The sequence below is a fragment of the Periplaneta americana genome, chromosome 16, assembly GCF_040183065.1.
Source record: "Periplaneta americana isolate PAMFEO1 chromosome 16, P.americana_PAMFEO1_priV1, whole genome shotgun sequence".
Lineage (NCBI taxonomy): Eukaryota > Metazoa > Arthropoda > Insecta > Blattodea > Blattidae > Periplaneta > Periplaneta americana.
This window is the reverse complement of record NC_091132.1, coordinates 82,458,562-82,471,811: the sequence shown is the minus strand read 5'-3', so window position 1 is coordinate 82,471,811 and position 13,250 is coordinate 82,458,562. Positions and strand designations below refer to the sequence as shown.

The window sequence follows — 13,250 nt, the reverse complement described above, 5'->3', positions numbered from 1 at the left end:
AAGGTGGTCCGCGGAACTGTTCTGACTTAAAAAAGTGGTCCCCACTTCAAAAAAGTTTGAGAAACGCTGTTCATAGCAGATTGCAGGAATGTATTCGTTGCCGTGGAGGCTACTTACGAAATATAGTTTTTAAAAAGTAATCAGACATTAATAAATTGCATTGTACTATATTACTGCCAGTATATGTGTTTTTTTAATTCGTCCTGAGTGTCCCACAACAGGGCTGTAAAAACCGTCATATCCCAATGCCATACCCTATATTACGCGAGGCAAAATGTCTCAAAATACTCTTAATTTAAGCCTAACTTCCAAAATGTAGAATAAACTTCTTTTTAGTACCGCTAACTGAATTGAGTAATTTGTCAGTTTTCTATGTGAAATATTGTAGACCTCTTAATCTCCCGTATTTTCTTAAAAAATAGTTGGCAACATTATACGTAAGTCAAAATCATGAGTTCATTCTGCCCCACCTTGCATGTTTAAACATTTTGAGGTTAGTATGGAATCGCTACAAAATAGCAGATCTTGAAGTTCCGAAACGTTAGAAGAATTAGAGGCCTACTTTGAGATTTGACTACGCACTCCCCGAATTAGTGTCATTATGTTCAGTTCCATATTTGGTTCGATGTCTTATTGCAGAGGTCTCCCTTGTCACTCAGCTGGAGTTGGAAGATCCTGCTGAGTTTAAAATTGCCACCTTGTCACTGTGTTCCTAAATCATCAGGCTTTCATCTTGGCTTATGAATGCTACAAGTTTCTCGTGACTACACCGTGTCATGTAATTGCCTGTGAATGAAACACTGTACGTATTATATATTTTCTTGGGAACCAGTTATTTTCTACTTTTTATGAAGTAGGATACGGTGGTATTTGTTACTTGCCACTATATTTTCTACAACATTAACCCATTACTTCTCAATCATCCATGTAACTCCCAAAGCATTATTAGCCGTGTTGATTGGAATAATATACTATTAAGTAATTTATGTATGCTTCAGGGCAACATGAATGAAAAGTATTGTCTTCCTGTAGTGTGCAGTACGACCGTTCATGTCTATTACTGATTATAAAGCTTCTTTGTCATTTCACTTTCAGTCGTATTCATTACATGTAGGCCTGTACGTGCAGCGCAGTTGTTTATATTTATTGTTAGCAAAATAACATGTACAAAAATACAGCCTTAATTCTTCCCTGAAGGAGTAAAAACTCGTGCTCAGGGAGTTATCTGAACACATACTTAACACAAAGATAATTATTTGACACAAAGTGGGTCAAGGAAAAAAAATTATAGGAATAAATTAACTTTAAAAAATACAATTTTAACAATTTAACTCATACAAATGCATATAGGGTAAAGTTGCCTAATTCCGTGATACGTTTTTTCACTGAATGTCACGGGGTTGGGTATCTTGCTAAAAAGTACACCGATGTCTCAAAAGTAGGCGAAAGATGTAATCTTTCGAGAAAGATGTCTGGCGCTATGGTCGAATGGCAAAGCTTTGACTGACGCTATTTTTTTTAAATTTCTGATACTAAATTTGAGTATTTTTCAATTATTTTATTATATAACCTTGGACCAAAGTAGGTACCATGGCTAAGAGCTGTGCTTGTGCAACACTTTGGTCCCCGTAGTCGTATAAAATCGGATCTTTTAGTTCCATATTTATGATGATACAATTTGAATTTATTGCGATTTTTATGTATGAAGTTTAATAAGGCAATATAATAAATTTGTTTAATTTTCAAAACATTAAAATTGATTTTTCATATTACGCATTGTCTATTTACAATAGAATGGCATTGAGTTTTTACGTTTCATTATACAAAATACAGAAGAAGTAAAATGATGTTGCAAAAATTTATTTTAGGAAATCTTAATAAAATTCCCATTTACATCGCGATACCGTTACTGGCATGTTGTCTGCTTTGGTCGGTCAGCCCGAATGTAAGTATAGTTTTTTTCATAATAAATTGTCGGATGGATTATGTCTATTGCTAAATATCATACGGAAAATAGGCAGACGAAATGTAATAATTTTTACACCAATAAAACACGAAATTATTTCAAACCCTTTTTCCAAAATCGCTCAAACAACTTTGCCAACTCAATTCTTGAAAACCCTCTATAAAACAATGAAGAAGACCCTAAATTGAAATATATTCTATAATACGAGTGCTGATAGTTTTCCGGTAGTTCAGTTGAGCTTAACGAATGTATGTTGTCATGATAATTATTTCGAGACCTCTACAAGAGGTCCACACCTGTGGAGTAACGGTTAGCGCGTCTAGTCGCGAAACCAGGTGGCCCGGGTTCGATTCCCGGTCGGGGCAAATTACCTGGTTGACGTTTTTTCTGAGGTTTTCCCTCAACCCAATATGAGCATTTGCTGGGTAACTTTCGGTGTTGGACCCCGGACTCATTTCACCGGCATTATCACCTTCATCTCATTCAGATGCTAAATAGCCTAAGATGTTGATAAAGCGTCGTAAAATAACCTACTAAAATAAACCTACAAAAGTGCTGGTACTTTTCCGGTAATTTAATTGAGATTAACGAGGTCTCGAAATAATTATGAACGACAACAAAGCGAAATTAAATTACCCGAAGATAACCATTATCCCATAAAATCGTATTTGACAAGATAATTCCAATGCGAACAACTACAATTCTGAACTACTAAATATTCGAGGTTATAACTATAAGATCCAGAAAAACAATCGAATCGAACCAGAGATGATAAGAATAAAAGGCTCCTGGGAATAAAAACAACTGAACATTTGAGGTTATAACAACTTTCTTTTAAGCACATTATCATTGCTTATCTATAATTTTGAGCATGTTTAATTTTATTGTAAACCATTTTTTATAATAATTAATTGTGCAATTATTGTAATTATTTATTGTTGCATGTTGAGACTGAGTATAACCACAGTCTAGTATATACAGTCACGAAGCTCAATACATAGGGAATATGCATCCATAGATAGTTGCTGACACTAGGATTGCTACTATCGCCTCATCACTGGCACAGTCTATTGTTCCTAGTACTCCCAACAACTCAAGCTTCGTGACTGTATATACTAGACTGTGGTATGGTATAACATAATCGTTTGATTGGTGATACATCAAAGCAGAGATGATACAATTAAAACAAACGAATGTAGGAAGAAAAACCTATCACTTATTAATTTTGAACAGTTTGTTTTTAACTATCAGTGTAAATCTATTTTCACAGGTCAGTCTAGCGTGATTGAGCTCGTTCATTGGCTGAGAATCATTCACGTGGCATTATCTATAGTAATCTCAGTAGATGTTTTGATTTATCTGAAGAAAATGAAAACTGGAGTGAAATTTGACTATTACACGATTAGAAGAAATAAAGTACTCTAATACAATAAAATATTGACTTACTAAAATACTAAACTGTCTTGAAAATATAGTATTGTACCATCTCATCATAACAAATATTCCGCTAGATGGCAGTAGTGTGTTATGATTAGCTGTTCTCTTGTTACCAGTTGTGCCAACTATACAATCCTCATTGAAATCTAGTTCCTTAGTAAAGAAGGCTTTGTTGTTTCATTTTCATTTTTATTAAAGCAGTTGCATTCCCCTTCAATTAACAATACATATTAAACAATCTCTGATATGTGACTATCCATAATCTCATACAGCAGAAGCTATTACATAACCTATAGCATAAACAAGATAAATTATGTAAAATTTTAAGTTAAGGATGATGAAATAAACATGAATCATTAAAAAATATATATAATTATTAAAGTACAATGTTGGCAAACAAAGAAACAAATGCTAGGAAGGTGATAAAAACAAGCAAATGCTAGGGAGATGATAAAATTTATAGGATAAGCAGCCATGATTTGTTGAAACACGTCGTTCCGTGCCGTTTTATTGGTCAAAAGTAGTATGACGTATTAAAAGTGTAATAGTTAATGTAAAATATATTTTTTCCACTAAATTCCCATATAAACAATACAGATTTAATAAATTTTATCCTCTAAACCAGTGGTTTCCAATCTTTTAAGTGTCACGGACCACTCGAAGTTCATAACGTGTTTTATTGGGACGGACCCCCAAAATGTTTTATATAATTTAGACTGGTAATCATGATCCTACTCATTAACTATTTGAATAACGTAGTGATTACTTAAACAATTGACAGCGATATTAAATTTCAGTTTTAATTTTGAATATTTATCTGAAAGTACATAAATACAAATTATGTTACGTTCTATCGCATCTTTTCTGGTAAAAACGCAACAAGTTTTTTTTTTAGACTTACCGTAAGGTAATCAGTGGGATAGTTGTTGTCTGCGAAGTCTGGGTCACTTGTAGATAGGTACTCTAAGTTGCAAGCCTACCTGAACATTAAGTTTACTTCTAGCCTATAGTTGTTCTTTAAGAAAACTAAGAAGAAACGCACTCTCACAAAAGTATGCTGATGCAAATTGCATTCAATGTTGTATTACAATTCGGGAAACATCGGGATATATGGGTGGCACATGCACCCAAGATTGTAACAGGGAAGTTGTAGGAAATGCGATTTTTAAGTTCTAATCAGAAGATAATTCTAATTTCTCCTCTTTTTTGACGGGAAAACTATTATTTTACTATTTTTACGAAGAAGGGATTTTTCATATAATTGTTTTTTTCTTTTTCCATTGCAGAAAGGATAATATGAAGGGTTCAGAACCATAGTGGGCCAAGCGCCATTGATTAAAACCGGAGAAAGAAAGGGTTAAAGTTAAGTAAATACCATAGTTTAATGAAGATTGACATATCATTTAGTTTCAATGTGCATACTTTATAGTACTTCTTATATGTTTTGTTAAATTATGGTAATCACTTAATTTTAACCCTTGTTTTCTCCATTTTTAATGAATGGCGCTTGGCCCACTATGGCTCTGAACCCTTCACATTCTCTTAATGCCAATCAATGTAGATGATTTTTTAAACTTACAGAGTTATCAGAAAGAGTTCATCATGTATTTCCAGAAAGTCATTAAGAGTAGAAGATGAATCGAACTCTCGATTGATAACTCAGTGAGACCAGAAGTTTAATTGCTTAATCGTTACTTCAGCCTTATCCTGAATGGTGAATAGCCTACAGTTAAAGACCCTGAAGATTATAATTTAAAAAATTAAAATTTTCGATTAGATAAGCAAGACTTATAAGCAAAGAGAAGTCCCTTAGGAGAACTCATTCCTGTTAAAATCAGTGCCTCAAAAAACTGAATAAAATTAAAAAATATTCCAGCAAACTAATAAAAATCAGAACACGTGATAAAGTTAAGTTAAACTTAGTTAAAATACCGTTTAAAAGCACACCTTGGTTCCGCAGACCACAGACTGAGAACTGCTGCTCTGCTACACCAGATCTAGCTGAAAAACCGCTGAATTTCAAGCATGAACTGTAATTGACCCAACTTCGACTCTCACGGGTAAAATTAATCGGTAAAGGAGAAAGTCTCTAATTTGAAAGCAACGAAGTTTAAAATGGGATGAGATGATCTCTTATAGGAATATCATTTTCCCTTATATGTGCAAAGTCATAACATGATCATATCAAGGAATCAGGTGTTACGTTCTAGATAGCTCTCATGCTGCATTATTGGACTTTCAGAAATTGAGGTTGTAATATGGGACAGACAAAGCTGCCTCCATATATTCTAAAAAGTAAGTCTGGAATCACATACAATACTTAAAGTATGAACACTGGCAACATATTAGACATAAAGTTAAAGAAAAATCAGTGTCTTGATGTTTGTGTCAAAAATATGAAATTCTTCGTTTTCCTTCGAAGGCCCTAGTTTTGTCCTCGACGTATTTCATGCACGTTTAGCAGTACCCTACACACAAATTATAAAGTTGTAATACCCTATTTTTGTCCTGAATATCTATCTTTTTCATATGAATAATATGGCTATAATGTGGGATACCCCTGTCCTATAATACCACCACTCATACCATAGCATATAACCTTGAATAAATTATTGAATTTACACTAGCATTTGATTTCCATGATGCTGGGTATTGCAAATCTATAGTTCCCACTTAGTTTATGCACAGGCTAAAGAGAAATTCTCTACTTTAATTTGTTACTGTGTAACAGCTGAGAAAAGCACTTTCTGTAAAAACTTTTAACACTGGCGTAATGAACATGGCCCTCTCTCTTGCACAACTGTCACTCGATGGACTCATTGCATCCCAGTGCAGACAAAGACTTCCGCGAGGAATAGTATGCCATTGTACTTGAAATATAGCGCCACTAATTTCAGAAAAAAAAACAGCCATGTTCCATTTTACAACTCTATCCCTTATTACCTCCTTTTCCTCTGTAATGTTTGATTTGGAGTAATTATAAGTTGGTATACTCGTAGCATGTCATGTCAACATTAGACCTACAGGGTGATTCGCGTTAACGGGAGGTTTTGAATCGACTAGCGCAAAGTCATACTTGAAGTTGGTAAGACTGTGATACCCCCTTACTGTTTCTTAGGCAATGCCATTTTAGTAGCCATGAGGCAGAGAGCGGGAGAGCATCGTGCATTCGCAGTAAAAACAATGATTGTCGTGAAGCTGCACGACGAGGGTGATCGATGCAATGTTGTCACGAATCGTAAGCCTTTGGTTCATTTAGGGTGTGAGGACGACTAGCATACACACGACCCTTTAAACATTCCCCAAAAACCCGCACACTGAAAGATCAGGTGATGGCGCTGGCTAGTCATGATGAGACGCTCTTCAAAAAGCTGTTGTAATGCAGAGATGAATATTCATCTTCAAAACGGTTCAGCAAAAGCTACTCGTCTCTTGGCATCGCCGGCTTGCAATTGTTGGACAGCCTGAAGCTTTTACGGATGCAATTTGAGATCTGAAGGCAATATTCTGGCCACAGTGCGGCGACAGAGCAGTGCAGAACGTTGTGGACTCTGTTGAATGGCGGCATTGATTGCTTGGATTGTCTCTGGCGTTCGAACACTTCTTGTTCCTGGACACTTCTTGCTCAGGGTGGCACCTGTTGATTCAAATATTTGAACTCATGTCTTCATATCGTGGACGGAACCGTATCTTGACGCCGAAGTTGAAAATTACGTGCAGCTTCAAAATAATCATTTATTTACTGCGAATGCACGATGTTCTGCCGTTCATTGCCATGGTAACTGAAATAGCATTGCCTAAGAAACAGTATGACGGTATCACCACAGTTTAGTATATACAGTCACGAAGCTTGGGTTGTGAGGGTACTAGGAACAATAGACTGTGCCGGTACTATTTCGCATTGTCTGTGATGAGGCGATAGTAGCGATCCTAGTGGTTAGCAGCTATCTGTGGATGCATATTTCCTATGTATTGAGCTTCGTGACTGTATATATTAGACTGTGGTATCACAGTCTTACCAACTTCAAGTATGATTTTGTGATAATCGATGCAAAATCTCCCGTTCCCGCACACCACTTTGTATTTGAAGTGACTAGGTTGCCAGTTACATCGGAAAACCTATGGTCGAGAATTGAGTGTGTGTTGGAAGCTTATCAACTCTTGAGAAAAATTACTCATTATTATTGTGTGGGCGTAAGTACCTGAGTTAGGGTTTGGAACTGGGGGGGGGGGAACTAGTGGGATTTTTTTTTTTTTACGAATAAATATATTTGAAGGAATTCATAACCCTTTACGTAATAGCGGTTATTTTTTTTACTATGTAAGGGAAGATGTGCATAATGAAATATCAATTTTAAAATGTAAATAAACCGATGCTTTATGCAAGGCAATATATAAATAAATAATAAATTCTTTCTGAATTTTATATTTTAATACTTAAAAATCTTAGTAATTCTGAGCTTTATATCAGTAACTTAAAGTGATTGGTTTCTGAGCTGTCCATATATAATAAGTAAGTAGTGATACAAATATAATAAAAAAGTAGGAATGGAAATGTAATGGACTGTAGAAACTACTTCGTCTGAAAATATACAGAGTAGATTAATGGGAATAAGTGGTCAGTGAACGTTAGTGATTCAAATGAATAAATAAGTTAACAACTATGAAAGAGTTCAACTAATGTAAACAGTGTTGGGAACAAGTAATAAGAAGTTGAGAGAAGTGATTGTTTAGTTAAATGAGATTAGTTAGAATAAGATAGATAACTAGGAAAGGGAAGGGTAAATAGAAAAAGAAGGGAGAGAAACAAGTGAGTGACGTAATAGAAAAGTGATCAGGGTCATTTATATGTAATAGCCGGATTTTAAAAAAAGCGTAAGCAGAAAATTATGTATCCAAGGGAGTGATGGCACTGTATGCAGAAATGTGAAGGGCCATCACGACCTATGTAAGCTGGTGGAATAAATATATCGTATATCATATATCACATCATATCATATATCATATCATATCATATCATATATCATATCATATATATCATATCATATCATTATCATATCATATCTATCATATCATATATCATATCTTGTCATATATCATATCATATATCATGTCATATCATATATCATATCATATCATATATCATATATATCATATCATATCATATCATATCATATCATATCATATCATATCATATCATATCATATCATATCATATCATATCATATATCATATCATATCATATCTTGTCATATATCATATCATATATCATGTCATATCATATATCATATCATATATCATCATATATCATATCATATCATATCTATCATATATCATATCTTGTCATATATCATATCATATATCATGTCATATCATATCATATCATATATCATATCATATCATATATCATATCATATCATATATCATATCATATATCATCATATATCATATCATATCATATATCATATCATATCATATCATATCATATCATATCATATCATATCATATCATATCATATCATATCATATCATATCATATCATATCATATCATATCATATCATATCATATCATATCATATCATATCATATCGTATTATCTTATCCAAAACTGTACCTGTCTTCCTTATACTTATCTGTTGCTGTTCCATTTAATTTTATGTAGTGTCTGCTACGCATTGCTTGCACCTCTTTTGTTGTCATGCTTTTCGCTTCTCTAGCATGTCTTGGAATTGCTTGCCGATGACTGTTTATTCTAGTTTTCATCTAATACGAGGTTTTAATATTTACATGGAGCTCTTTGTAAAGCAAATTGAAATGTAGCATGTATGAAACATGTCTTAATTTTATTTATTCTTGGAGAAAAATTTTTGGATTTTGCTTAGTACTGTATAGTACTCGTATTTGCAGATAGGCCTACCTCCAATGTATCGGCACAATCACCAGGAAAAGTAAAGGAAACCTATTTGTTGAATCTGTTATCAGAGCTATTGTCCAGAACTGAATCATCCTGGAGAATAACAAATAATTCAACTGATAGGCTCCTCTCCTCTCTCCTCTGTGCTCTCTTCTGCAGCTGTGAGTGTTGTGTGGTACAAAACCCAAAAAATCTTAAACCATATTGAACACCATTAAAATCTTCAATTATGCTTAATTTTTTCTTAATATTTATTTTGCAATGTTACTTTGGAATTTGTTAACTTCGAAATGGTTGCACTTCAAATTTTTCTAATCCATTCTGATTTTTTAATTTTGTGATTATCTGCCTATCGTATAATTAATTCTTACTTATCTGTGGATACATATCTTTTCATCCGATCTCTTCTTGGTTTTATCAGTCACGAAGCTCAATACGTAGTAAATGTGCATCCATAGATAGTTGCTAACCACTTGGATCGCTACTATCGCCTCATTACAGACAATGCGAAATAGTACCGGCACAGTCTATTGTTTCTAGCACCCTCACAACTAAAGCTTCGTGACTGTGGTTTTATTCTGTCTTTGCCTTGTAACTTGTTTTGACTCCCTGGACTTTACACAGTTTTTAACAGTGACCAGTGAAGATTGTATTATTTGTGAAAAGATGCGCACAGTCTATCCATTTGCTTGATTTTTATGTTCATCAACAGTAGTGCTTGCTTCGAATGCATGATGCTTGTACTTATTTTTTCTTCCCAAGTTCATATTGGACTAATTTCTTGCTTGCTTGCTAATCTTTATGTTGCTTTTTCTTTCTCAATGCGCACAATGTATCCATTTGCTTGATTTTTATGTTCATCAACAGTAGTGCTTGCTTCGAATGCATGAGGCTTGTACTTATTTTTTCTTCCCAAGTTCATATTGGACTAATTTCTTGCTTGCTAATCTTTATGTTGCTTTTTCTTTCTGAATGCGCACAATGTATCCATTTGCTTGATTTTTATGTTCATTAACAGCAATGCTTGCTTCGAATGCATGATGCTTATACTTATTTTTTCTTCCAAAGTTCATATTGGACTAATTTCTTGCGTGCTAATCTTTATGTTGCTTTTTCTTTCTCAATGCGCACAATGTATCCATTTGCTTGATTTTTATGTTCATCAACAGTAGTGCTTGCTTCGAATGCATGAGGCTTGTACTTATTTTTTCTTCCCAAGTTCATATTGGACTAATTTCTTGCTTGCTAATCTTTATGTTGCTTTTTCTTTCTGAATGCGCACAATGTATCCATTTGCTTGATTTTTATGTTCATTAACAGCAATGCTTGCTTCGAATGCATGATGCTTATACTTATTTTTTCTTCCAAAGTTCATATTGGACTAATTTCTTGCTTGCTAATCTCTATGTTGCTTTCTCTTTCTGAATGCATTCGTACTGGAATTCTTTGTAGTTGCTAAGTGACAGAAGTTTGAATAAAATAATCCTCGATGTTCTAGGACAGCGAAGCTCATCGCAAAGTGTGGGCCGAAATGCTTGGGTCAGTGTTTGACCTTCTTGCCCAGCTGGATGACCTGCACTTCCGAACTCTGCTTCCAGTTCTTTTTCATGGCGTTCGTCGGCTCACAGCACACGCCACTGATCCTGGTCTTAAGCAGGCTGTTGCAGAATTGTTTCACAGGGTGGCCATGATGTATGGTTTCAGTCCAGAGTAATCCATGCACTTAAATATTATCTCAGCTTAATTTCCTCCCCTGGTTTTATAAAAAGCCTTATTATTGTTACTTACGCTGAATGAAGAATATTACTATAGATTAAGGTCGTATTTACACATGAAATCGGTACGTTATCGTAATTTAATTATCAGTGGGATAAACTTCAGGTAATAATGAAATGTATGAAAACAGATTTTAAAAGTATGAATTTTAGATCTGCTGACGTTGTTTTATATGTTGATTAATCAGTTTGATAATATTTTAAATAGCTTTATTGTTGTTAGAATTCTATTTTTAAGATTCGTTTCAAAGAAGAAGACGTATAACAGTGGTCGTCAGCACTCGCTGAAATGTGCAATGGGTACGCGGTGCCGTCCCGTGCGCACCGTTGTGCAACAGGGAGAGATAGAGAGCATACCCGCTAGCAGCTACGAGAGCATTATAGTGCACTGCGTTTTCGGCGGGTAAGAGAGGCTAGCCCCAGCGTGCTCTGTGCTGACGACCGCTGACGTAGAACGATGACTATTGAAATGGTTCAAGTTTCGTTCTATTTTATGACAGTTGTAAAGTCGTTTCTAATAATTAATCCCAATTATCGGGAATGTCCGCAATCATTTAACCTTTCTCTCTTGACATTCATATATTAATTTAATGCATAACTATATGCATTATTTCACCAATAAATAATAACAAAAATTGGAATAGAAGGCTCGTAGAACTTGAAATACTTTACAACGTTCTTCTTTTATTGATTTTGGAATAAACTAATATGACAATATACAGGGTGTAAGGGGTTTAAGTGCCATTATTTTAACTGATGCTTATTCATGTCATAAGGAAGAAAAAATGTTCTCACAATTTTTTTCTAATTTCAATGTTTAACTAATTATTAAAGTTACAATATTAGACGTTTTGCAACGTTGCTGGATGGGGAATAGGAGCTTTACAAGTACACAGTACAGCTCAAGCGGGTACAGACATACTGGTACAAAACAGATGCTCTGTCCTAATGTAGGGGCGGACAGGGGAATTATTTACATAAAATGAACAGGAAATACAAACTTTCAATCTCATTAATAGAACATTATGTTAAATTTACATTTCATTTAACAATATTGCTCCATGTTTTAATTGTACCTCCAAAAAGTAAACAATAATGGTTTACTGCACAAAATCACACGAACTTTTTTTCTAATGCAAAAATTTTAATCTCTCCCGCTTCAACAAAGAAGTATCATTTTTAAAGAAATTTCTCGTTGCGTAATTTTCGAAAAGGGGTAAGAGACTCCCGGTTTCTAATAATCGTTGAGAAACTGCTACAAAACTTCGCCGATTAGGTAACCTTCTTTGCGAAAAACGTTGGCGGTACTTCCTTCTTGCCTCACTTGAATTACGAAGACTTTCTCCATAAATTAATAACATCATGATACTCCTGAATTGTGAATGACATAAGTTGTTTATCGAATACCTGTACTGAACTGCTATCCCCTTGGCAGGAGATCTGTGGACGGATAGCTTGAACTCAGCTGATTTGTACGACTGTGTAGACTGCTGTCAGTAGCATGAATCCTGCTAAACATGTTGCCACATCTCTCACGCCAGAATATTAACAAATTTAAGCATGCATTATTACTTAATTTCACGAAAACGTAATGGAACACACATATGTATTTAAACTAATATTAACTCTTTGCTAGATATACCTACTGATTTAATTGTTTTCGTAATTTTACTAACGATACCCTAAGTAGTATAACGGAAATAAAATAAGGAAGTAATTTTTTTTCTGAAAAAAAAAACTATAAAGTTTTGATCCTATGTTGTATGGACATTTTTGATCCTGTAGACCGTCCCCGACGAATGTGAAAAGGACGGCACTTATACCCCTTACACCCTGTATATCGTGTCATATGGATGCACATTAGAACTACAGTACTATAATTATGTTTAGGAAATTGTGTTGTCACTTCACACCAATATACTGTAGTTTTGTTAATTCGGCCACAGAAGACGGTGATATTATGTTAGTCACAAAGAGAATGAAATTCATGGCCTTAAAAAAATGCTGCTTGGAAGCAACATCATATAAGTAGCAAAATTTGATTTGTTATATTGAATTATTCCAACGTTACAATTGCTTCTTTGTTAAAATGTGTATATGATAACGTTAACCAATTTGTGTTCTTTTGTTTTGTGTGTTTTTGGAAAATATAATTTCAAT

At 34.4% G+C, this 13,250-nt stretch overlaps 1 protein-coding gene across 2 annotated transcripts in view; it reads left to right on the top strand.

Moving 5' to 3' along the window:
* Positions 1-11,474, top strand: part of LOC138716537 (brefeldin A-inhibited guanine nucleotide-exchange protein 3) — a 210,775-nt gene extending 199,301 nt beyond the window's left edge. The window contains exon 31 of one of the 2 annotated variants that reach the window (XM_069849694.1): positions 10,814-11,474. In XM_069849694.1, the coding sequence (XP_069705795.1) occupies positions 10,814-11,029 (216 nt within the window). In that variant the 3' untranslated portion in view covers positions 11,030-11,474. The remainder of the gene's footprint in view (positions 1-10,813) is intronic. The other variant, XM_069849693.1, reaches the window with a different exon arrangement.
* The last annotated feature ends 1,776 nt before the right edge of the window (positions 11,475-13,250 follow it).